The sequence below is a fragment of the Camelus dromedarius genome, chromosome 2 (genome assembly GCF_036321535.1).
Source record: "Camelus dromedarius isolate mCamDro1 chromosome 2, mCamDro1.pat, whole genome shotgun sequence".
NCBI classification, from domain to species: domain Eukaryota; kingdom Metazoa; phylum Chordata; class Mammalia; order Artiodactyla; family Camelidae; genus Camelus; species Camelus dromedarius.
Genome location: NC_087437.1, coordinates 33,954,693 through 33,981,785, shown reverse-complemented (window position 1 = coordinate 33,981,785; position 27,093 = coordinate 33,954,693). Strand labels below are relative to the sequence as shown.

Below are 27,093 nucleotides of genomic sequence, written 5' to 3'. Positions count from 1 at the left end.
TTGCACCGGGCTCCCTCCTCTCCGGGTCTCCGTTCTGCTGTCCTCCACTAGCTGCCTCCTGGACCTCTCCTTCATAGCACTTACCCCGGATATTAAATAACTAACAAGGAAGCTGTTTAATGTCCACCTCCCTCACCAAAATAAATATGCCATTTGGGCAAGATCCCAGCTCTCTTGCCTCCTTACTGTCTAGCATAGTGCAGCTACTGAGTAAATAAATGGCTGGTAAGTGAGTAAGTACATGAAAGGGCAAAATAAAAATAAAAATCCCAGAAGGGAGTGGGTTCAGCTGCAGCTTGAGCCCCTGTTTCATCCTGCCCAACCTGTCCCTCCTCCTAGTCCTTCAGGTGACAGTCTCTTTTATTAGACCTACTGGCACAGATGAAGCCACTGCTGAATGTGGTCCCAGGATTTCGGGGGTGGGGGGCTCTCTGAGTGCACTGCCCACCAGATGGTGGGGGCTCCCGAGGCCCACCCCATCCATTCAGGGTTGCCTGGACTCTCAGGGACTCATCGTCCTGTTCTGCACAGAACACACTTTATGAGGAGCAGCTGGCTCAGGATTGGGTGTCAAGAGAGGAGGAATGCACCGTTTTCCCTCTGTGAGCCTCTGCTCTACCAGAGGATCATTACATCCCCTTTAAGCCAATATGCAGGGTGAGTTCTTGACTGAGCCTGAACAAACTGGATGGATTTGAGGATTAAAAGCAAGCACAGCGGTGGTAGCAGGAACCTTCAAAACTGAGAAAAGAAACAAAAAGCCAAGCATTTATGTTCGTATGACTTTCTAATTATCAATTAATTAATTAAAGGAACGTTTCTGTTGATGAAAAATTCTCAAATAGAAGCACGCGGGACTAAGTGGATATTACATATGAAGAGATTACAGATGCTCAGCCGTGGCCACAGCCATCAGCAAACATAAGCAGTTATTGTGCGATGAAAAGTCAGAGGGGCTACACTCCAAGTAGGTGGTGTGGTGGTTTCCCGCCGAAGCAGAGAGCACATGGCCCTTGGAGTCAGCAAGACCTGCACGGTCTCTGGTATCCCACCACACGCTGCAGCTGCCTCACCTAGAAAACAGGAGGAACAGCGTTCACGCCGCCCCATGGTGAGTATCTGGCAAAGAAACGAACAGCGGCCAGCTCAGTGCCTGCTCAGAACACTCTCAGTAAGAAACAGCTATTGTTTTTCTCATTGAAACAGGTCTAGTGCCTATCTCTCGGGCTCTGACAGCATCGGGGCCCCCTTCCGCAGCACCTGCCACACTCGTGTGCTGATGTGATTCACGTGAGTCTCCCCCACTGGACTGCAAGCTCCAGGAAGGCCAGAAGCCCCACGGCACGGCAGCTGCACGTTACTTGCGTGCATCTTCGTCTGCCATCCCTAACACGCAGCAGACGTGCAATATATATTCACCGACTGAATAAAGCTATGAAGAAAGAATAATGACATACATTAAGGAAAGTCTTGGCAGACTTCACTTTGTGGACTTTTCACTTTGCTGAAAAGCTTCACACAAGCAATTTTAAAATATAGCTCTTGCTCCAAAATGAATTCAGAAAATGTATCCTTTCAAAGCTCCAAGACTCTCTATGCTTAGATGCCATAAAAGCACAATTTCTATAAAATAAGGGATGTTTAGAAGACAGTCTTTAATTCACATTAAAAACATGAGGTTTATACCATAATACTAGTTATTTTTATGCCCCTAATCATAAGGGGGTTACTACTACTATTGTGGGCCAGGCCTGTCTGATTTCAGAGCCTGCTGATAACCACCTCCTTATGCAACATCTGAGCTGCATCAAGAGGACACGTCTGGACTGGCATCAGAGGGTGTCTTTCAGCTCAGTATTTGAATATGGGTTACACCACCACCAGCCATAGACTGAATCCCACTGTGGTCCAGTGAGCTTTGACCCTCTCCAAGGCCACAGATGCTGCCTTCAAATTCTGGCCAGTCACCCTATAAATTGGTACCAAGGGTCACAGGAACAGGGAAGCAGAAGGAGGATGTGAGGACAAGATGCCCGGGGCAGATGAGTCATGAGGTGTTGGTGCAGGATGCCAATGTGGCGTGTTCTGTTTATGACACCCTGAAAGTCTCTTTCATCCTGTGTGGTTATTTCCTCACCTGTAAAATGAAGGGGACTGTGCCCAGCATGAGTCACCCTGCCCTGGGCCAGAAGAACTCTAAGGTCCATTCCACCTTTGATATCCAATGATTCTGTGAAAGACTCAAAGACACCTTAAAGACGTCTTCCTAGTGCTATTGGGCCCACAACTGTCATGTTTGAATCTGAGGCAGAAGTCAAGAGACTGCTGCTGTTATCAGTCAGGGTTCCCAATTTGAAAGCAATAAAACTAATGCTGACTGACTGAAGCCCACAGAATCAACTGGAGGCGGACGCTGAGGAACCAAGGGAGGCAGGGGAGGTTGGGAAGCAGAGGCCAGGGCCGTGGTCCCTTCGTGGGCAGGGCTCGGGAGAAGTCACCCCGCGAGGAGGCTCCCACTGCTGCTGAGGGCCTTGAGCAAGTGTGCTAGGCTCAGAGTCCCGGGGGAGCCCTTCCACCTGCAGCAGGGCCAAGGGAGGGGGAATCTGGGGCTGAGGCTCCCAGAGCATGAATCAGCCACTAGTGACGCCCTCCCCCCAAAATCACACACAGCAGGGAAGAGGTAAGCCCCTAAAAGGAATCTGGGTGCTATAAGGAAGGGTAACTGGTGCCGTGAACCCATGAATATCTACAGGAGGAAGACATGCAGAATATAGAGATGGGCGCTGCCCCGCTGTCCCGTCCCCACACAACAGCTAATGAGATTAAAGGGAGTACATACATTGGAGCAGCTAGTCAAAACATTTTGGTCTAGAAAATACATGGTTTTCAATCTGATTATATGGGTTTTGTTGAAAGAAACGTTCAGTTAGTAGTATCAAAATCCACAACACATTGAACGTGTCATTAGTAAAAGAATTCTGGGAAATCTGAACAAGGCTTAAGAGGAAATCACTGATCCTGTCAGCCAAGCCAGGCCACCCAAAGGCAGTGACTGAGAGCCGGGAAGCCCTCCTTATGAGAATTCCTCCCATTGCTGACAACACTGTGCCTGGAGCCCACAACCAGTTTAGTTTTGAAAATTCAGATTATTCAATCAGTCAGCGAATTTTGAACATTCTAACATGCCAACATCCCTTCCTTTTCCATTTTTACAAGAGTCTCACACCCCTTTCCTCACCATTTCTAGTCTGTGAGATCTCTCCAACTGCTCCTCCTGACCGCCCCCATTTCACAGCTTGAGTGGCCTGTGTCCCCCAGGTCATTTCCACCTCTCACCAGTCAACCGTAACTCACTCCCTCCTGCTGGAACTTCCACACCGCGCGCCCGCTCTCAGAGCCTTCGCAATTCCACCAGGCTCTTTAAAGAGGGAAACTCCCGAGCCAAAAAGCTGCTCCCTCACTAAAAAACAAGCAAACAAAAGAGCTGGATGTTGGCAAGCCAAGTAACATTCCAAAGGACAGTGACAACTTGTGGCTGGCCCCAGCCCCTATGAAAGCAGACACAACACAGCCCCCTCACTCCGCCTTCCTGCTTGGAGGGGCCACACACTCCTCAGGCCTGCGTGTGTGTGTGTGTGTGTGTGTGTGTGTGTGTGTGTGTGTGTGTGTGTGTCTGTGTGTGCCTGTGTGTGTGTGTCTGTGTGTGTGTGTTCACCTGCCTCCCCTGCCCCTTGACCACATAACCCTTTCCCGCAGGCAGCTGCAGGTTCCTACATGGAGAGACTGGGGGAAGGCGGCCTCGCTGGAGGAGCTGGGGTACTCGTCCTCCAAATGCATTTATAAGGCAAACACACTAGCAGATTTTTTATTTGGGTTTCAAGTTCACTTGGGATGACTTTGTGGGGAGATGAGGGACAATATGGAGGACAAACTCTCTCCTGTCCCCTCAAGCCACAGCCAACAAGGATATGGTATTTATTACCTTTGTTGGGTAGTTTTAATACAATCTTCTTAATTTTAAAAGCTACTATAAATCCAATTAAAGCCTGCAGTTTAGGTAACAATATTGTGCCAATGTTCGTTTCTTAGTTTTGACAAATGTACCGCAGCTATATAAGATGTTAACATCGGGGAAACTGGTAAAGGGTATTCAGAAACTTTCTGTACTATCTTTGTAACGTCTCCGTAAATCTGAAGTTATTCCACAATAAAAGGTGTTTTTTTTTTTTTTAAAAAAAGCTAAGCGAACATTTCCTACGTTTCCAAAGGAAAGTAAATTAACACCCCAAACTTGTCTCCTTTGTTTGAAATCTGTTGACTTAAAACTTAGAGCCAATAGTTCTAAAGAGGAGGAAAAAATCGACTATCCAAGCTCTGTACTTTCAACAGGTTCTCCTAAACATTATAAAGTAACAGTTACAATTAAATAAAACTGTAATATGATTCAGCAGTGTTAAAGTTTCATTGGGTCTTATATAACAAGAAATTTTATTAGAACTCACTCCTACTACCAGCCCTTGGAATTAAACTGTCTTGGATAAGTGTGCAACAGATAAAAGAACTGAGGCCACAAATCCTGCAGTGTGTGTGTGTGTGTGTGTGTGAATGCATGTCTATGTTTACGTTTAAGGCAACCTGTACTTAAAGAGCCCCTCCCTTTTCATACTTTATAAATAATGAAAAATAAATCCTTATACATTTTCCCGAATCCAAATAACAAATCAACTTTTGACCTGCTTTGAAGATGAAAGAGAAAAGTAAATTCTAAGAAATGGAATGTCTAGAAAAATAAAGTGAAAAAGAGGAAGGTGTGCAAGTAAGGTATCTCTTATTTTTGTCCCTCTAAATGTTATTTTTTATATACAATATTATATATATATACACATACATATTTTTGTTAACAATTACTTTAAGCATTGAAGGGAGGTAAATGTCACTCTGGTGTCAGTAAACAAGACCAACACTGCTTATGAGTCTTCCTCCCTGAGATCTCTCACTTCTAGACTCTTACCAAACCTCTCAGCAGCCACCCCCACCTCAGCCTACTGCACCCCCAGCCATCCCCACTTCAGGTAAGTCATCTAACATCTTTGGGTCTCAGGCTTCTCACCTGTAAAATGAAGGGACTGGGTTAAGTGTGGGATGGAAAACTGGCAGCCCAAGGCCATGTTTTGAACCGTAGATCTGTTTCTTAGGCCCACGAAGTTACGTGTTTATCTAAAGCTATTTGCAATGCATTTAATATTCAAGATGCGTCTCATAAAAGCCTGGGTCTTGGGCTTCTCCTGACGTACCAGAAGCCTGAGACTCTGTTCTGGAAAGTCAACGAGTCAGGAGTACGGAGGAACAGCTGCCATTTGTCCCTGGGACCCGCCCTCCAGTTCACCACGGCCTACTCCCACTTAACCCACTGCTTTCATTAATCACCTACATGGTCTCTGGAAGCGTCTGAGCTTGTCATCCTTGGGACGGCATCCCTTCCATATTCACATTCTCAGTGTGATTATTTACTAGTGAAAGAGAGTTTTAATTTGGCTTCCAGGGCACAGGAATTTCTGAAGTGGTCTAACTCACGTGTCAGTGTAAGTACAACCATTGTACATTTGCTTTGTTGAGAGTTTCCATATGAAACACAAGAAAAATACATCCAGTAATGAAATGGCCATACCATAGTAGAGCTGGTATTCAGAAAAATTAAAAATTACTGCTGCCTAATGCTGTTCTTCTAGAAGGAGATCTTACTTTGAGGGCTATTTGGGTCAGGCCGTGGGGCCACTGTAGTTTGGAAAACAACTCTAACAGGAGATCACTGGTTACATAATGTTAAGCATTCAAAAATAAAATCCCAGTGGTCTTCTCTTACTCCTTACGGAACCAATTTTAGAGTGGAAATAAAAAGGACAGAGTACTTAAGATGCTGCCCATAATAAAATGTCAGACCAGGTCAAAATGGACCAAAATTATGTAGGATTGCACAAAGAAAAAAATTGTAATTTTCCTAAGTAACATAATTTTTAGCTACCGGTGCCATGAGGAGAAAAACAGGAGGCTAAGTTGGTTTTGAAACTATTTGAAAACATGTTATTTTTATAGGAGTGAAGATTGGGCTTTACGTTGTTTTCTAAGAAGATACTGTGCTAGGTTCCCAGAGGTCCAGACTCTTTTGATTTTAGAGAGAAATTCAACACGACTGTTTCTTTGGGTGGAGGAAGGGGGTACAAGATATTATGCTGCTGGATTCGAGATTAAAAATGCCCCAGCCTTTCGTAACACAACAGCTCTTCTGTTTTTATTTATTTTTTTAATGCTCTAACCTCAAATCTAAATTTACAACGCTGCTGGAGATCTCAGGAATTATGAGGAAATTACCTCATTCCCTTTAAACTTTTTTAGACAGCAGAGTTCTTTCCATATATGGCAAACCAAGAAGGAAAGAGAATCAAGTTACAGTGATTTAGTGCCAGGACTTACCTGCTCTTTGGTTTGGGGCAAGTCTACAACCTATTTGTGATCCACACCCCACATGAGGCCACAGCAAGCTGGCTGGGGAGAGTGGCTGCCTGGCCTCAGCTCTCCATCACCAAGTGGTCCATGAGGGAGCCTGGCCAGGGGCTCTGACCACCAGAGGTGTCCAGTGATAGATGAGCTACTTTCTTATGGGCTTTGAATTGGTTCTCTGCACAGGCAAGAGTCAAAGGGGAAACAGAGGCAGCCTGCAGATCAAGGTAGGGGGATCTCAGAGGACGAAGCAATGAGTGTGTGCTGCCACGGGGACAATGACATATTGGCCTGCCTGGCTTTCGTCCAGGAGTCACTGATAGAAAACTGTCTCCTAGAGGCCTGGCCGTGAGGCTGTAGAGGTGGTGTTCTCTCCTCTTCCTCAAGCATCTTGAAAACCAGCCCCATCCACCTGGGCAAACGGAGCATCACCTGGAAAAGCCCAGCTCGCACACTTCCTTGATAGAAGTTTTTTGTACCATTAAAAAAAAACCAAAAAACAAAAAACTCTGTGAATAACTAACACATCTATTTCTACAAAGAAGAGTTTTGAACGCTCAATCATCTCTTTTAAGACATGGGTAATAAAACTCATGAATAGATGAATTTGCAGAAATCAGCTGCTGACAAATACATGGCTCCTTGCAATCCATAAACATCGAAGCTTTTGGGGGGGGGTTACTATGCTAATATCCTCAGGAAGATTCACAATCACTTTCATAAACCATAAATATTAGGGAAAGACTGGGAAATGGAAGAAAAAAGAGAGAAAGATGAACATGATATTGCTAATGATGGACATATCAAAAAGGTCATTCAATTACAAAGAAATACAAAATATTTGGATGGAGATGCAGGGGTCTCAGTAAAATGTACAAATACATGTGGCAATTATTAGGAAATCTGATAGACAAAACTAGACCGAAGAAAATTGGTAACATTTTCACTACCAGTAAGCTTTGCTTTAAGTATAACATCACATCAGTTAGACGTAACTAGAACATATTTTACAAGTACTTAAAAACAACAACAACAACAACAACCACCATCAACCTGGGGCTGAACAAGCACTGGTCAAGTTCATTCCTCTCACCTGGGCTCCTCCTAGTCTAAACCATCACCTTCTGAATCACATGCCCTTTATAGAAAAAAAAATACTACAAAAGTATGGAAAAAATGGGAATCATCTAAAATGACACAAATATTGAAAAATAGGTCAAGTGGAGGGAATAAAATTAGGTTAAATATATGCATGAGTAAAAACAGAGCGAGGCAAGTTACAGAGATTGATGACAGAACGTGCCTGACACAGTTATTTAACACGTATGTAAGGAAAATTGCAGAATTATCCAAAAAAGTGGAACGGTAACCCAACCCAACCAAAACAAAGCAAACAAACAAGCCAAGAACATCTGGAACAACGAGGGCTCGTCTGGATTTGATGAGACTTAGTAAGAGAAGGAGAGTGATTCTTACAGCCCTCCCGGACCTGACAAGAATGAGGGTTGACTCAGGTTTGCAGACTGAAATGGGAAGCTCAGAAACGTCTTTGAAGGAACATAACATCCCAAACACATCTCCCTTCCCTGACGTCTATTTTTCCATTCCTAGTTCTCATCCATATTCTAATGAAGCCAGATGTCCTGGTGGAGATGATTTTATGGGCTGCTCCTGGACTCCACAAATACCTTTCTTTCTAGTCTTTTCTTGGTTTTGTTATTTTCCCATTTTAGGGGCTTATCATAAATGATTCCCTGAAAACTCTAGATAGAACAAAATCTGTTTCCACCTGTAGGGTGAGCCACACAGAGATCTCTCCTCTGTCTTTCTGAACCCAGGCATCACGTCACAGCCTAAGAGTCAGTGGACACATTTATGAATGGAAGTGACGTGCAGAGTGGGGAGCCTGGGCCCTCGCTGCTCCCTCCTCTGTCTCCTAGAGCTGGGGTGGCTCCGTGCACAGCCCTCCAGCGCAGTCAGCCCTGACCCCGCGAGAGGAGAGGATGGGTGTCACCCAGTGCTGGAAAGGAGGGTGCATGGCCGGGAAAAAAAAGTGCTTACAGCTGGGAAAGGAGAAATGACAGGGGAAAAAAATTTGTTAACCCAGAGAGAGCCCTGTTCTGTTGGTGGGGATACACACATTGATAAGCAGAGGTCTGAATGGAACAAAGCAATTTTATAATTGCATAATGCCATGGGCTTAAGAAAAGAAAAAGAGAATTTTTTCTCTTTTTCACAGTAAAATGAAACTTTTCTAGGAAGGGATAAAAATTAGAATCTACTTCCTGTCTTGAAGCTCTTAAATGATGAGGCTGGATCTGTCCTCCAATTAAACTTTGCAAAGACTCTTTTGGAAGAAGGTAGCATTAGCTGCAGGGGGACAGAGTTCATTAAAAGTGGGAATTGTGGGTCAGGTGACTTGAGGCTGGGTCAGGCCTGGGCTGAGAAAGTTGGGTGAAGATGTTTAATCTCCACAAACCTGTTTCCTCCTTTGAAAATGGTGAGAGTTTGATGAGATGACCTCTCAGATCCTTTCTGTCTTGAAAATCCTATTACTTTTTTTTATTAAAAATGCTCAATTTCATAATTGACACTTGCCAGCTCTACAAAAGCTGTGCAAAATAATCTCCTAGTCACTGACAGTATAAGGTTATCTGTCCTAATAGCTCAAGGAACATAAAGCATTTGCAAAGTCCCTTTTTGTTAAAAACAAACAAACAAACAAAACCACAAAAACAAAACAAAACAAAACAAAACAAAACAAAACAAAAGAAAAACCCTAGAACTGAATTCCAAAAGTGAGAAAACATAACCATTCATGTTTTCAGGGGCAAAGGTCCAGTAGTTAAAACAAATTCCTATTTTAAAATGCAAATATGATATCACAGAATTTAGAGAAGCTTTTAAGAAAAGACTTGGAATTACTATTATTAGCACTAATAAAGTTCATAGTGCAGCAGCTTTGAGCAAATTTTAAAACTAAACAGAAAGGTGGTACAAAATACATTAAACTGACCAGATAACAAGCATTCATCAAATGTCTATTCCTCAGGAAATGCCTGAGCTTGTAGAATGTATGTGTTTGAGGGGGAGGACAGATTTAAAATAGCTGGGTAGGTAAGAGACGTAGCCACAAAAAGATAATCAAGGATACTGGACAATGTCACTGAGAGAGCCTGGAACCAGAAACTGACAGATGTTTTCTAAGTCTTGTTAGGGAGGAGCCTTTTAAAACCTAAGGATGAGGAAGTGGAACACAAGAGGAGTAAGAAGTTTGGAAGGGAGGTTGCTCAGAGCTGAGATCTCAGATCAGGTCCAGCTTCCCAAAGAGCTGGAGCCCTGAATCAGAGCAGGCCTTGGGGAAGAGAGTGCTGGGCAGTTTGGTGGACAGTAGCATCGGACCTGCTGCAGAGCAAACGGCTTGTGCTGCGCCTTCCTGGGCATGAAGTCCCAAGGATGCCAAGCAAAGGATCTGGAGTTGAAAGTGCAGGCTGAGCCTGAAAGGCATGGAGGAAGGTGATGTGATGTCGGTGGCGAGATGTTCAAACAGCTCGGCGAATGTGTGATGAGAATATGTGCATCTATTTTTCAGATCTGCACCTTGACAATTTTCCTTACGATGTTCTATTGGACCTTTATGTGTAAGACAATTGGTAGGCAGAGATTTCCTTTAATCCAACTACATTTTCAAAAGGCTCTTCCACAGTAGGATGAGCCATCTGATGGTAGCTGAATCACACACACACACACAGCCGCAGAACCTGTGGTTTAGTGGCAACCTAATGTTTTGGAAAACACAACCATATTTCTTTAAAATCTTGAGTACATGCTAATGGACAGAGCAGGCTTTGCAGCTCTTGAACAGAAATCAACATAAATTAAAAAAGCCGACAATGATGGCAGTAAACATTTCAAGGTAAAGGTAGAGGCACAGAATACATTTAGCCCAGGTGATTTCTGGTTATGGTTAAAAAAAATTATTTTTAACACTATCATATTGCGCTCTAACTGGGATAAGTGGTAAGTGCAAACCACACAGAATGTTTTCACTGCTGTGTCTCCGGCTGATGAATCCCATAACTTATTAAACTTACAAACTTCACTAGAGTTTGCAGGAATAATAAAGCCTTCTTAATTCAGTCTATAAAAATGGGAATTCATGCAATTTAAACATAGCCCAAGTAACTAAGGAAACAAACTACTCAGCATTCGAGCCACTTTAGTAGTGTCATTGATGGAGAAAGAACAACTGGGCTGTAATTCTTACAGAATAATACATTCAAAATAACCTGTAATTAGTACCATTCTAGGAAGAAATGTAGGTAATTTAAAGTTTGTTACTAGTTAAATAGTACAAACAAATAAAAAGACAAATCATTTTCAAGTACTTAGGAAGTAACTTCATCAGGAGAGTTTGCTTTCAATTAACATGTCAATTAAAATTATTCTTATCTTCTCATTAGAGAAGGAAAACGCACCTGTCACAGGCAGTAAAAAATAATAAAACTGCAATTACAATGTGTCAGGTCTACAACCAGAACTCTAATTTAAAAATGAGTTCTTTCCTTTTTTTGAACAATGGGTGTAATGACTTCAGTTGGATATAGGATGTAATCCCAGTACTTTCTCATTGTTTTCTTTTAAGAGAGACAGGAGCAGTCATCCCAGACACCGAAAGAGAGATGTCCTGCAAGTCCCCAAGGACACAGATGGAATAGAGCAATTGGTGGGGGAGGAAGCTAACATCAAACGGTGCAGCTTCTTTGGAAAACAGCCAACTTCTTAAACAGTTAAACACACACCTCCCATTTGATCCAGCCATTCCACTCTTAGGTGTTTTTCCCAAGAGAAATGAATGAATATGTCCATGCAAAGACTTGTATGTGAATGTTCATAGCATTTTTATTTTTAAGAGACAAAAACTAGAAACAACCCAAAAGTCCATCAACCAGGAAAAGAATATATCCATAAAATGGAACTCTGCTCAGCAATAAGAAGAAATGAGCTACTGACACAGATCAATCGCAAGATGATTATATGCTGAGTGAAAGATGCCAGACAAAAAATGAGTACATAATACATGATTCTATTCACATTAGTTTTAGAAAATGCAAGGGAACTTACAGTGATAGAAATAAGATCAGTGCTGGCCAAAGGGCAGAATGGAAGGAATTACAAGGGACCCGAGGATACTTAGGGGGTGAGAGACAGGTTCATTATCTTGACTTTGGCGATGGTTTCACAGGCGAACACAATGTCAAAACTCATCAGCTTGCACACTTTAAATGCGCAGTTAACTGTATATTAATTCTACCTCAATGGAGCTTTTTTTCTTTTTTAAGGATCGAAAGGAGGGAGAAGTAGAAAGGAAAAAAAGGGGGCTAGTTTCCAGAGGCAGAATAGGCTAAACACAGAGGATCACAGACTCTGAAGGAAAGAAAACCTCATGGAGAGAACACTGAGAAAGAGAGGTGAAGCTATAGACCATTTAGGAAGAGGAGTACGTTGAGGCAGTGGGCATTTGGTGATGGAGAGGCAGAAGAATGATACTGTGACAAACTAAAACCCAGGAGAAGCAGGAGAAAGAGAAAGCTGACTGGTTGGGGCTGTGCTCAGAAGAGGGAAACAGGAAGAGAAGCTCCAGGTTTCCCTAAGGGACTGTCCACACCAGTTCTGGCAGAGTAGGATTTGAAGGATGACTGTGAACATACAGGGGCAGGGCTCATTTAACTTGCCACCTTGGTTCTAAATCTGACTCTGAGGCTGTGTGTGGCCCTTGAGCTTACCTGGGGCATTCACACACCCGAGATGTTGCAGGCCTGGGGAAGGACCATGAGAAACACAGGGACACCAGATAAGCAGGGGCCGACCAGCTGGAGGGGGAGCTTCTGGAAGGAGGTCTGGTTGTTGGGTGGAACCTCTTTCCCTCCCCATGAGAGTCAGGCATTGGTGCGGGCACAGTGGAGCTACTGGGAATGAGGCAGTGCAATAAAGTGACCTTGCTGCCCTCAAGGCTTTGTCATCAAGGTGAAGGGTTGGGGCATCAGAAGGGGGTTGGCCACCCGAGGCGATGCAGGCTCTGAGGAGAGAGCAGGAAGTCAGGTCACCAGAGTCCTTCAAGACTCCCCAGGAACCTCCTGCTCTGACACCAGACAGTTCTCGGGAGCATCCAAGCTCACCCCACTCCGCTGCACCAACAGAGAGATTAGCTGCTTAAATTTTTCACAAAGTAAAGGTCAACCCTAGGTTTTAAATCCCACCTAAAATGTGTGTTTTAAAATTTGCCTCTAAATCTTTCCTGGATTAGAGGCAGCTGATTTTCAATACCTTTTTGAGAACTCAGTCCTTGTTTTGAGGGTATCGCTGCAGCCGAGAGGAAGGGAGGGGCACTGGACAGGGATGAGGAGGCCTGAATTCTGTCACTGCTTTGCTGGGCACAATCAACGTTATTCCATTCAAACCAAGCCCTGTCTGTGAGAAGAGACTCATAAAGTCATGGGATTTTGATTGTTTCCTAGTTTACTTCTGTCGGTAACACTAAGGCAGTACAAGAGGGGACCTATCATTAGGAAACACTTTAAATTATTTTAGGAAGGTGGGAGCTCTTTCCTTTCCTTTTATGTCAACTGATTTTAAGCATTAAAAGGGAAAAAGCTTGCCTGGCATCAGAAGAAAGAACAAGACCCCTTTCATAGTTTTCTTACTGGGATCTTTGGTAAATCACTTCACCTCTCTGGGTGTCAATTTTCTCAACTGTACAATAAGGGGGTTGCCTTAGGTTTGGGCTGTTTGAGTCTTATAAACATTCATTCATTCATTCAATATTTGAGAACTGACTACTCCCCAGGCACCATCTCAGGCACTAAATTACAGCAATTAAAAGACGCAGGAAAGACCCCTGCACTCCAGTTCGATTCTAGAGAGACCAAAAATGAAGGCAAACTGAACAAGATAATGTCAGGCAGTGATAAGCACTAAGAAAATATATGAGGAGTGCCTGGTTCGGGGGTGGAGCACCCTACTCTACATTAGGGAGGGTGGTCAGGGACAGCGTCTCTGAGCAGGTGAGTTGGGTACAGTCTGGACCAATGAGGAGGAAGTAGCCACCGGATTGCACACAGAGGTAACGGCGTGGGCAAGTCATTAGATGGGAATCGCTTACTTGGTTTTCCTCATAAGTAAAAGAGATGTACCTCTGTTTTTCATTTTATATGCCTCCTCCCAGTAGTACATACTAATTTCATTTAAACTTTTTACACACAGCTCTTTAAGGAGGAGCAAAAATATTATGTGATTTGAGCAACTCCTTTAAGGCAGGCTTCCTCTTCTACATCAATTCCACCAAGGTCCTCATGGTTATAAATTTTCCCACTTATTCCAGGCAGGAGTAAACAGGATTTAATCAGTGCTTTCCAAACTTTTATGACAGTGGTCCACAGAGAGAAATAAATCTTAAACTGTGACCCAGTATCTACATAAAACTGAAACAAAACTTCGTAAAGAACCAATCTTACTGTGACTACCTGCAACGTACTGTAGTACATTTTCTTTTATTTCATTTTTTAAAAAGTGTTAAAGTGATTTCACAGGGGACTTACAGTTTGAAAAACACTATTTGAAATCAATATCTGCTAGTAATTTTGTTTGACTACAAACCAAAATATGGAAAGATTCAATATTAAATAGCCTCAAAGGCCACCTCCCCCTCCCATTTTTTTCTGCACACATACTTGCTTTAAATCAATGGAACCCAAATTTTTGTGGCTTGCAATGGAAATGCCCAGAGGGGATACTTTCGGGAGAACTGGAGAAGGAGTGGGGAGGAACCCACATGTGCAAATGGTTCACCTGGTGAGGAGACACCGCAGATTTCAAAAATTGCCCAGGAAGGAAAGATTCGGTTCTCACAGTAACAAGAAAGAAGAGGGGTGTGTGTGTTGGGGGAGGCAGGTCGGTTAGGTAAGCCATTAAATTGTAAGTTCCTAGAGAGGAGTCAGTCTGTATCCCTACCTCCCTCACAATAATTTGAGGCCCAACTGGACAGATGTGTAACTGCAGAGCTGAGAATCGTACCTCGAATTTCGCACATAACACATGGGTCCTCAAGAACATTTCATTTAATAACTTTTGAATAATGGGGCTCATTGTCATCATTAAACCCTAACTTTGATACCCAATCATTACATTTTCCTGGAATGTATAAATGTCAGGCTGTAGTAAATGAAATTCGTTGATTTTCAAGTCACTGTTTAAGTCCAGGGAGCCTAATCGGGTATTTTTCTCAGCACTAAGAGGGAAAAGGCTGTTTTGAATTGCTAGGTACAGGAGAGAGTATTGGCTGTAATGGAAAGATTCCGAGTCTGCTAGTGGCCATAGTAAACAGCTGGGATTAAAACGAGTGTGTTAATTTCATAGGTAGTTTCTCAAGGGACACCAACCAGTGGGCTCTGTCAGCCAAGGACTCTCTCTGATAGAAACCATGCCAATTTCTCTGTGAAACGCAGTTACTGTCCTTACCCCTGAAGTCAGAAGTGCACGCACCCAATTTCCAGTAGCCCTAGGGCCCTGGAGCCGAAAAATTACACGTGCAAGCTAGCATTCGCCCACACTGCCACACAGCTGCCACACACAGAAAGCAGCTCATTTAAACTGTGTGCCCTTCAGCCCCATTTAGGAATATCATTAATGATTTCAAACTACAACTGTTGTTTTATCTTAAAACAGTGATAAATAGGGGGGCTACAATCCTGATGCTTTTTTTGAACTAATTTATTTGCTGTCCTCTCAGGGGCTAAAAACATGTTGAGACAAGTGTGAACCAGCCAGAGCTTCTTACTACAGATGTAGCCCCCTTTCCTTCCCGCTCTCTTTTCCACTCTGGCACCCTTCCCTCTGTGGGTTTCCTGAACTGAGGCAGAAGCCTCCGGTAAGGAACTGCAAGTGGCTCCTTATCAAAATAAGGAGGGATTCACAGGAGAGGGAGTGAGTCAGGCGACAGAGGAAAGAGCCACTCCTTCATCCTAGCAGGTCAATTCACCCCGTTCCCTCAGGTCAACAATGGGTCGGGATTCAGAAAGGAAAAAAGTCTCCGAGGAGGGCGGTCAAGCCATTAAAATTCAGGAGCACCCGCTTAAATGCGGGAGGGAACAAACGCCGCTGCCGGTGCGGAGGTGTGGGCAGGCGAATGCTTGCTTTTGCGCAGGGACAGCCTATATATGGGAGCGACATCAGTGGCAACGAAGTGAGACCCACCACGGTTGACAAAGCCACAACTATTACGACTTGAATTATCACCCGCAGGGCACCGGCTTCAGTGCCAAAATCTCCCCGCATTTATTTTCAGGCAAGTGACTCACAACCTCGTCTCCATAAGTAATTCCATTAAAATGAGTCGCCGGTTCCACTAACCTGACTTTCCGCTGCCCTCTGGCTGCCCCTCCCTCCTCTCCGCCCATCCTGCAAACCCAGACAGCTCCGAGACTGAGCAACCGTACCCCAGGGGAGCAGAAGGCAGGCTCTCCGGCCCGACCCCCACCCTCGGGGCAGGATGAATGGGGCCGCAGGCGCGCGGGAGCGCGGGGAGGGCGCGTGCGGGCGGTGCGCGGGGTGTGTACGTGTGTGCGCGCGTGGGCACGCACCCCGGCCAACTTACGGAGGTGGAGTTGGTCCTCGTCTGGCCCTGGTTCCGCACCTCCTGCTCCCGGAACTGCAGTCCAGCCAGATGCTTCTCCAGCGCCTCCCAGTCCATAGGGGGCACTGGGGGCTCCTCTGGGACGCAAGTCCCGCTGTCCGTGGGCTGAAGGCAGAGGCCTCCAGCGGCCGGGCCCCGACCGCCGCGCCGGCCCCCCGCCGGCTGGGGCTTCTGGACCGCCCGGCGGAGACCCCGAGAACCGCTCGGTCGGCCGGCCACCACCACGTTGCCATTGTGCCTGAGGTCCTGGGGGTCGTGCGGGTGGAGGTTGCCGTTGGGCACAGGGGGCGGCATGGCGGTGGTGGCGCCCCTGCCCCCGCCGCCGCCGCTTCGGGTCCTGGCGCTCACGTCCCCCGGCTCTCGGGCCGGACAGCGGTCATCGCGGTACCCTCGCTCGTCGCGCTCGTCCTCCTCCTCTTCCTCCTCCCCGTCCTCCTCCGGCGCCCACTCATCAATCACCTTCTTCTGGTAGACCGGGAAGGGCTCCTCATAGTCCTCCAGGGCAGACACCAAGTCCAGGCTGCCCCCCGGCGACGACGAGGATTTGCACTCGGAGCAAGGGGTCACTTTGGTGGAGTTGGACTGCGAACTGGCGCGGCTGCTGCTGCTGCTGCCGGCGTCACTGCCTAGATCCATCCCATCCTCTCGGTAATCCTGGGGGGAGGAGGCAAAGAGAGTGAGTCGCCGGGCCGAGCTTGCTCCTGCCGCCCGCCGCGAATGCCCCGGCCCAGTGTCCTGCGCCCGCCCGGCCTGGGGTGCGCCCCTCAAGGAGGCCGGGGGTTGGAAGACGGCACCAGCCTGAGGCTTCTCTCATCCCACTCCCTCCCCTGCCACAACCAGACTTCCTCAGAGCAACTAACCCTCAAATCAGCAAAGGGGGTGCCCAGCCACCGGCGCGCACACTTTCCATAAGAGGGACCTCAGGGCGCGCATGGACTTTGTTTTAACCATTTTGCGCCGGGCGCGCCCCTGCACCCCGCCCCAGGGATTCTCCGAGAACCAGACACTTTCCCAGAGAATTATAATTCCTTGGGGGCGGGGACCGAGAAGAGGGTGGGCGGCTACTAAATTCGCACCTCGCGCGGGGCGCCGAGACCACCCCCACCCGGCCCCGCCCCGCCCCCGCCGGCGGCGGGGAGCCCGGCTCCTCGCGCGAGCTGAGCTTTACTTTCTAAGGAACCGCAGGCAGCTCAGAGGTCTCACTCCCGCCTCCGCGCCTGCCGGGCCGGCCCCTCCTCGGCTCGCCGGAAGGCTCGGGGTGGGGGGCGTTCTCGGCTCCCGCCGGGCAGGGTGGCCCCCGCCGCCCCTAAAGGTGTGCCGGGTCCGGGCCCGGCGGCAGTCGCTGCGGGCGCCGCCGCCGCCCTGGGGGAGGGAGGACGCGCCCTCCCGGCACGGAGCCGGTCCCGCCACCGAGCATGCCCAGAGGCTGCCGGGCGCGGCGCAGTCCGCTCTCCCGGCTTTCTCGGCAGCAGACTGGGGCGGGAGACCGGGCGGGGATGGGGTTGGAGAGGCTGGGAAAAGGCACGAGGGAAGGGGACTCGGGGCTCTAGGGGCGCAGACCCGGCCACTTAGCAGGGGCGGCGCCCTGGGGAGGGTGGTGAATTTAACCTCTCAGACACACTCATATATCCTGGGCGCGCCTCAAGCCCTCTCTGAGGGGCTCATTACCCTCCACCCCAAACCTCCCGGCGCCCCAAAGCGCAGGCCCGGTTTCTCCCAACCCACGCGGAAGTCCCCGAGTGACCCCTTGAAGGACCTCCCCCCACCCCCACGCGCACATACACAAGCCCATTTGGGAGCCCGGATGACGTGTGCTGGGTGGTCATGCACCATCATTTCCCTTCCACCTTCCTCTTGGCCGCTTCCTCTCCCTCCACCGCCCAGCTCCAGTCGCCTGGCCTGGCCGTCTGCCCTTACAAGTTCAGGCTGTGGGTGGAACCTGTTGCTTTAGCTCACGTTTTCTTTCCCCTCCCGGCTGCACGCTGAGGATGACCTGTGAGAGGTGTGTGTATGAGGAATGGAGGAGGAAGTATGAGATGGGACTGCTGTCTGGCATGGAGGTGCGGAATCTGTTCTCAAGGTTTGGGCGGGCTTCCAAAGCCCCCTTTGGCCACCTCCAATCAAGAGGACATTAAAGGAGGGGAAAAGGTGGGTGTCGGGTCACGTGCTCCTGTCACAGGCGCTGGCTTGGCTTCCTTAAAATTTTCAGGAAACTGAGTTGAAGAAACTAATGCTGGCTTTTTCAAAACACAGCGACTGCCCTAGTTTGGCAGCTCATCCTCTTTAGGAACAAGGTTCCATGAAGTGGAAGATACTACTGGAAAATGGATATGGGTCATATAGAGCCCCTTTTAAGGATGAAGACTTTCCTGTGAAGGAGCTGTTACCCAACCCCCGGGAAGTAGGACATGATTATGAAAAACAGCACTGAGAACTTAAATGGTCTCCCACATGCAAAGAAAGATAAATATGTGAGTGAGGTGATGGATGTGTTAACTAGATGGAGGGGGGTATCCTTTCACAACATATATCTCTCTCTATATATAGAATATAAAATCACCATGGTGCACACTTTAAATATCTTACAACTTAGATGTCAGTTATACCTCAATAAAGCTGAAAAAATTTTTAAAAAGAAAAAGAAAATCAGTGCTTAATTGTACCGCACTTTGGAGAAAACCAGTTTCCCTGAACTTTCAAATTTGGGCCTGTTACTGATTATTCCCACTAAATTCTAGCCTGGACCAGGCCACTACCCTGGCTTGGCACCCTCCAGATGGAGGAACAGAGGAATGCTTGGAATTCTTTAGTAGGGAGTGGCTGTCACCCTGACATTTCTTCTAGGTCCTAACTGGGAGAGACCCTTTGTTTAAGTGATTTCAGTGAACTGCAACTCTTTGCTCTCTTAGGTAGACCCGAGCCAGGGGAGATAAACTAATCTTTTAACTTGCCTGGAAGCAGCTATCTAATGAATAACAGGAAAGGGGGCCTTCTAGTCTGGCCTCTTAACAGCTCTTCTGTAAAACAGGACTGATTATAACTTAAAATGTCTTTTATGGTAACATCTGTAAACAGCCTGCCTCGTGCTCCAAATATGGTTTGATTTTGAGGTTGCTGCAGAGCCCTGGGTCAGATGGCTGCCCCCCTGTGGAGTGGAGATGGCCCTGTGAGTGTTCAGAGATGTGGGTAGACAGCATTCTGTGCTGGGGACTAGATAGCTGCTTTTCAAGTGACTTGGCAAGGCTTAGGTCAGAAAAAGCTCCCTGCTCTGTGGCAGGACACAGGTAGACAGACAAGTGTGGATCAGCTGGGGTGATATGGGAGAGTTGTGGTGTCCGTCCAATTTTCAAACATCAGGACCTCTTCAGCCACCCACCCAGACTCCCTCCTGGGCTCTGGCTCAGCCCCCTGCTGCCCAGATGGTCTGTGTTCAGGGAATGCAAAATGAGGCCTTAGGAAAACATTTGGCAAGGTAAATCCATTGCCAAAAATGCATGGCATTTCAAAGCCAAATAGAAACATCTTTGAATTATCTGTCCTTTTAAATTATTTTCTGACCAGATATTCTGGATCAGATGGGAAAGTACCAGGTTTCCTTTTTTTCTTTTCTTTTCATGCAAGGTGCCTGGCTAGCCCAGTTTGCATTCTGTTTCCAACTTTCCATCTCCTGCCAAGAACCATCCCACTTTGGAACAGGAAGCTCTGCCAACTGCTCGGCCAGCAACAGTCTACAGATATGTCCAGCAGGATGGAGAGATGATTTGCAAAGTGATTGAGAGGCCCTGTCTTCCTGTTTACAGGAACAGTTCCCCAAGTCAAGGGCTTGGGGCTTACAGACTTAGATTTGTCCTCTGCAACCTCTGTAAATTAGATGTCAGACATGTGAGTCAGGTGGGTGTCATCCCAGACCAGCACCTTCCCCAATCAATCTCCAGGGTCCTGTCCCTCTCAATTCCCACTATCCCCACCCTAGTCTAGATCATTGTGTCCTGAAATTACTAAAGTCTCCCTACCATCTCTGCAAGCAGCCAGAGTGCCTTTCTACAATGCAAATCTAAGCAAGTCTCTCCAGACTTCATTAACCCCCGTTTCCCCTCCCATGGCTTCTCACTGCCTTTAAAAGAACTGCTTCCTGCCCAACCTCCTCCAACTTCTTTTGGTTAATTTCTACTCAGTCCTTTAAGTCTCAGCATCGATGTCACTTCCTCCTGGTAGGCCTCCCTGATTCTCTGTATTTGAGCGAAGAGGATCAGGTGACTTTCCTATGCTCCCATGATGCTCACTTCGCTTATCACACATGCTGTATCGAGGTTGCTGTTTAACTGCTTATCTTCTTGAGTAGAGTCAAGAATCCATTTTACAGCAAGACCCAGGCTTCACATATTTTTAAAATATTAAAAAATTTCATAAAACTCTTTATTTTGTAAAATCCTATTCTAATTCATTTAAAACAAAATGTGTTCACACTTCACCACTGACATCACAACCCTTAAATAGGTCAGAGTTCCTAGTGTGAAAAAATACTCTAAATTCCGTGAAGGAAGGGGCCATTTCTATCTTGTTCATAGTAATTGGAATGGAATAAGAACTTGACTGATATTTGTTGCTGCAATTATTAATAGTAACGTTGAATTCGTTTAATCCTCAAAAACCCTATAAAGAAGCGATTATCTCTATCTATAGGTGAAGAAGCTGAGGACGGGGAAGTGAAGAAAGCTGCCTAATGTCCAGAGCTGGAAAGCCAGGTGGCAGAGCCAGGATTTGAACCAAGGTAGCTAGGCGTCAGAATCCTTGCTCTTAGTCACTGAGCCAAGAGCTTAGTACCTCTTGGTCTAGATGCATATGGATGGATTCTGACCAAGCGAACATGTCAGAAAGGGTCTCGCTGCAGCAGCAGTTCTCCGTCCCCTGCCCTGCAGAGGCTCCTTGGGCAGTGCCTATTTCTATGCAGAGAAAAAGGCAGCTGGCAAGAGCAGCTGCTCCCCTCTGCTCACACGTGCTCCAGTCAGCCACCTCAGCTGTCAACCAGGTCAGCAACAGTCTGCTCGCTGGGGCATTTCATTGTCTAAAGGAAGAGTGTAGACACCTCAGAAAATGAATTTCACATTGTTATTAACTACATGCCTTAAATTCCCCCTCCCACTCCCCAAAACCAAATCCTTTAAGAAGGTAGCCACCCTAAGATTGAGATACTCACTTTGACATGGATAGGAAACTGAATAATACTCAAAGCGGAGGGATGAGATCATGTTCCTTAAGGGTCAGGGCTATTTATAGGACTTTAATCTGTAAAGGCAACATTTGAGAAAAGACAGGATTGAAATATTTAAATCGTAAGGAGTATGAATTGGTGGGGAAAAGATTTATTTGCAAAACTCCCAAACCAATTCTGAAGTTATTAGCCCTAACGCTGAACCTTCTCTAAGTTGTGGCATTTAGAGTAATAAAGAAATGGCTGGCAAAGGGGTTTGTATTTCATCTTTATTACGTGAATTACATGCAAGTCACATGCGGTCCACAGATGCTCTCCTGTTTCATCACCTGAGTGTAACTACAAGGGAATATTTAACAGCACTGCGGGGCGAAGTGTCCTGGACATAGAACATCTGGGCTTCGTTTCCAGCCCTGTCTCTAACCACCTTTGTGACCTCAGTTTCCTCATGAAGGGGGCTGGACTGCATGATCATGGTGTTAAGAAAATATTAAGAACAAATTAAATGAATGGGTAAGTGAATGAATTCAAAGGCTGCTTCTAGCTTAAAGACCCTTCGGAAATGTGTGAATCATTTTATCACTTTCCTTCTTGTGAGATACAAAGTTTGTTCCTCCCCTAATTTAAAACCAAGGTCTGTCTCCATTAGGCAGGTTGAATGCATGGTATTTTTTCTATATTTCTGTGGAGCCAATGGGTTGATCTTAACTGATTAGTCTGTCTGTGTAGGTACCTTGGAGATGGATTTTATATGTCCTAAAATAGTTTTTTTCTTTCTTTCATTTATAGAGCTGTACTCTAGTGAAAAGGCCTCTTTAAAAAATTAGCATCTGAAATGTTTTGAATCTCTAGCAAACCATGAGACTGCATTTATTTCCTACGTTTTCCTCAATAAAAATGAAATGGCAAAATCTAGGCAAAACTCAGCCCTTAACAGAGAGCTCCAATGACCTATTTTCTAAACCTGAAACCAGGACACTTGGCTTGACAAATACTACAGCACTTAGGGAAACTAGGTGAATGCATGTTTGAAGTGAAGATTACCCTGAAGTCTGTGGGCACTGGTGTGCTCGAAGGGCAGCAAAGGGGCAGCGTCTTTATCGGAGAAAAGCCACATGGAGGGTGTCAGGACCTCAGCATACGGCCGCACAGACCGTGCCCTGAACAGTGCCAGGAGGCCTGTGACCTGCACCACAGGTCCCTGCCGGGAGGGACCATTTGGCACCCTTCGCATAGATGGCAATGTAAATGACGCCCCCTGTAGTTGCTCAGTGGAAAACGGTAAACTGGGTGCTACTGGGAATTCCCCTGGTAGGAAATTTGTTCTCTGCTGACAAGATTGGAAGAGGAGAGCTGCTCTTCTTCTCCTAATCAAGTCACACCTCAGATTGGATGGCCCTGACACAAATTCAACATGTCTAAACTCTCCGGTCTTTTTCCAGAAGTTTTCTGTCATCAGGTTCTGCTTTCCTTAAGTGCTTAGCAATTCTTGAAAGTGCAATCTGTAAGCAACTCTCAATTTATTTTTTGAGCTCTATTGAAGGGCATAAAGTACATAAAAGGATGTTTAGGAAAAGCTGGGGACGTTTGCAGACACACTGCATGAGCTCAGGGAAGCATCACAAGTGATGGGCACTGAAGCCCACATGCACATTCCTCAACACAGGATCAAGTGCCTCAGAAATTGCGTGCCTTGGACTTTGATGTGTTCTGGTCACTTCTTGGCATAACTTTGGAAGCACTATAAAATTAGAAGATAGCTGCTGGCATTTGCCAATGCAATGTGAGCAGGAGGAATACATTTGAAAGTGAAGAAGGAGAGGGGGCGGGTATAGCTCGGTGGTAGAGCGCATGCCTAGCATGTACCAGGTCCTGGGTTCAATCTCCAGCACCTCCATTAAAAAAAAAAAAAAGTGAAGAAGCAGCATGGTGGGATGGGAGATAACTCTTCCAAGAGACTTGGCTCTGCCTCTGACCAGGTTTGCATTTATGGGCAAGGCGGTCCCTGGAGATCTTTGGACCACTGGTCTCATCATGGAGTTGTATGACGTTGTCAGATGGCTCCAAGCCTCAGGCAAGTGAGGTAAATGAGTGAAGCTGGCAGCAGGGGCAACAGAAAGGAACAGGGTGAGCCACTGAGTCACTAAACAGCATGCACAAAGCCATCCATATTAAAATTCAGAACAAAAAGCAGGTTTACCCTCAGTTTACCCCTGAATTACCACTTGGGCCTCTGCTCTGAGCTCTATATCCCTGGAGTTGAAGTCTGTATGGAAATGAGTTAGGGAGACCATACAACTTGGCTGGTACAAGCTGGTCCTGCTTTATACCTGTTGTCCTGCCATAATTATTAATGGTGCCCTCCTTCATTCTCAAAAGTGTCCCAGTTTCCATAATAAAGTATATGATCATCCCACGGAAAGGGACTCAGCAGTGACTGAACCTGTGGAGCAGCATCACCCAGATCTGTCCAAACCTTCAGATGAAGTTGAGCAGATTTGGTGGCATTGTTTTATAGGTCTTTAGTAATCAAAATAAATTTCCAAAATATCGCAACAAAATGGTTCAATAAAAAGCATTGTGTCATGAATTTAATTAAAAAACACAGAAAATATATGAGAGGCTATCAGTTTGTTAAAAGTGTTCAACTTTACTAGTAATCAAAGAAATGCAATTTCAACAGTAATGAGGTAATATTTTGCCTGTAAAAGTATTTTAAAATTATTTAGAACTACAATGCTCAATGTCAGAATGGATGTGATGGAAGGAACGCTCATGTCCTTTTGGTGGGCTTATAAATTGGTTGATACAAACTTTCTGAAATACTATGTGATATTATGTTTTAAATATCATTCCAAAGTTTATACTCCATGGCCTGTTAATTGAACAAACATTTACTGAGACCTGTTACATGCCAGGCGATGGGAGGTAGAGAGGTGAAAGAGTCAAATACAACTTGCCCCCCAAATGGAACTTCACTGTAGTGGAGAAAAAGACATCATGGAGGAAAGAAATATGTGACAATTTAGATTACAGTTTGTAGTAAGTACCCCAAAGGTAGACAGATATGATGCTGAGAGAGCCTGGAGGTAGCATGTGTGTCCCGGGAGGTTCAGGAAATGGGTTGGTCAGCTGAAGAGGGAGGGAAGGGTGTTACAGGCAGAGGGAACATTGGGAACAAAGGTTTTGAGGCTGAAAGCAGCTCAGCACAAGTGAGTTACTGAAAGAAAACCACTAGGTTGGAGCAAAAGAGTCCAGGAAAAGTGGCAGCAAAATGAAGGTGGAAGGGGGGGGGCAGAGGTTGCCATTTAAGATCCTCATCTTAACAGCCACTTTAAGGGCTGTGAAAGCAGACTGACATTTTAGAAACTTTCTCCACGGTGGGGAACTGCATGGGGAGAGGACAGAGCAGGCTATAGAGAGACCAGTTAGGTAGCAAATATAGTAGTCCAGGAAAGAGATGAATATGGCTTGGATGAGAGTTGGGGAGATGGAGTGAAACGGAAATATTAAAGATACATTAAGATGGTAGAATCAGCAGGACCTGGTGACAGAATAGATGGGGGTGGGGAGGGAGAGAGAGATGTCACTGATGGTTTCCAGGTTGTTATCATAGGGAATTTAGTGGAAAGGTGATGTCTCTTTACTGAAATGGGCAATTAAGAGGAGGGAGTTTTGGCATGGGAGCAGAAAGATGGAAAATATTGAGTCCTTTTTGGGCATTTTCTGTTTGAAATGGTATGAGACACATAAGTGGAGATGACTAGAAATTGTTTGGGTATGTAGGTCTGGAGCTTAGAAAAATGATCTGGGGCTGGTGATGTAAGTCTATGGGAGTCACAGCATAGAGATGGTATTTGAAAGCTTGGGTATAGGTGACATCATCTGGAGACAAATATAGAGAGTGAGAAGAGAAGGCCAGGTATCTAGCCCCGAGGAACTCCGTTGTTTACAGATGGAGGAGAAGAAGAGTGTGTTTGTAAGGAAGACAAGGAACAGAATAGGAGGAGAGACAATAGTTACTCTTTAAAAAATGTAGCCTAAGGACACAGAAATGAGGATCTAGATTTATGCATAAAGAGGCTCACTGTGGCATTTACAATAGTGAAAAATTAGCTCCATCCTAAATGTCAAGAAATGGGAAGATGTTTAAATAAATTGTGACATATTCATTCTGTGGAATAAATGCAGTCAAATCAGATGCTTTTGAAAATTATAACATTAAATGAATAAAAGAGGGCATACTGTTATACACACAATGTGATCCACATTTTAAAAAAGTAAATGGATATACACCTTGAAAAAGATGTAGCCAAATGTTAAGAGTGGTTAACTAGGGATGGCAAGATCGCAGGTGATTTTTTTTTTTACCTTTGTATCTATTTTTATTTTTCAGTTTCTTTACAGTTGTCACAAAGTAGATGGTAGTATTTTTACAAAGCAGAGAACAAATTACAGATATTTGTTTTCCTTAAAATGAATGATTCTGAATTTGTTAAAGAATACCATTAAAATCATTGTTCAGGTGAGAGAGAATTTATATAAACTCTGTGATGAATCCTTTTATAAAACCAGTAATTTTTATGGTTCCATTAAATCACCTATTAAAGTTTTTGAATATCAAATTTTATTTCAAAATATAGATTGAGCCAGCACACTTTTGAAAAAAAGTTTGAGGTCATAATAAACAGAAGTAGGGGACAGCAAATTTTTCCTGTAAACGGCTAAATAGTAAATGTTTTCAACTTTGTGAGCCATGTAGACATGTTACCTATTTTTTTTTTCCCCTAAGGAAACCTTTAAAAACGCTCTTAGTTCTCAGGGCATACAAAACCATGTTGCAGGCTGGATTTGGCCCACAGACCCCAGTTTGATGACTTCTGTAGTAAAGGATGAATACATAAGAAAAGCCCATGACTACTTTTTCCATAAAAGCTAACATAATATTGGGATTGAAGCTAGGTGAATCTTCAATTATTAGAGTCCTAGAACCAGTTTGGGTTTATTTCTCATTAGGAAGCAGAATAAATGGAAGAGGTCTAAAAAAGAAAACTTAAAAAAAAAGTTAATATATATTCGAATGGAAAACTGATCCTATGAAATTGGTACTTTGACCTAGAAAATAAAAGCTAAAGGAAATTTTTATTTACTTGTAAAATGAAGAATCTGGCCATAATTCTTCTGTAATCTTAGATTTTTGGTACTATGAGGGGAGTGTTGCAGTTCTATACAAGAATCTCTTCACTTGTTCCTGCCACAAACCTGGGAGCCACCTTTGTCCCTCCCTCTGTGTCTCGCCTCCAGTCACCAGTTGATGTCCTTAGTGCTGACAGTGCTCCATGCAGATCCCTGGTTCTGGCCGCTACACAACCCTCCCTACGCACCCCGCTGCTGTGAGTATTGGCTATGAAGGCTCACAGCTATCCTCTACAGCGCAACTTATCCCTCCGCCTTCATCAGGCCATCTGAGCCACATCCTACTTGGCATTTCCCCAGCCCCATCCCTGCTTCCCTCACTTCCTTATAGGCTTATCCTTAATAAGCCACCTGCATCCAAATCCCTGTCTCAGGCTCTGCTTCTAGGGAATCTGACTTAATACACCAAGTCCCAGTGATTCTACTTCCTAAGTACATTTGGCTTTCTGATCACTGCATCTGCTTGGAGAGAGGATACAGGACTGGTTATCCTTAT

The 27,093-nt window shown here is 45.4% G+C and overlaps 1 protein-coding gene across 5 annotated transcripts in view; it reads right to left on the bottom strand.

The window, feature by feature from the left end:
- SCHIP1 (schwannomin interacting protein 1) overlaps nt 1-27,093 on the bottom strand; it is a 141,067-nt gene that overhangs the window by 98,976 nt on the left and 14,998 nt on the right. Inside the window, exons 1-2 of one of the 5 annotated variants that reach the window (XM_031449972.2) lie at nt 17,972-18,040; nt 16,151-16,843 (exon numbers count right to left, since the gene is read on the bottom strand). In XM_031449972.2, coding sequence (XP_031305832.1) covers nt 16,151-16,843; nt 17,972-18,025 — 747 coding nt within the window. In that variant the 5' untranslated portion in view covers nt 18,026-18,040. Of the gene's footprint in view, nt 1-16,150; nt 16,844-17,049; nt 17,181-17,357; nt 17,450-17,971; nt 18,041-27,093 lie in introns of those variants that run through there. The other 4 variants (XM_031449977.2, XM_031449986.2, XM_031449995.2 and 1 more) reach the window with 4 other exon arrangements.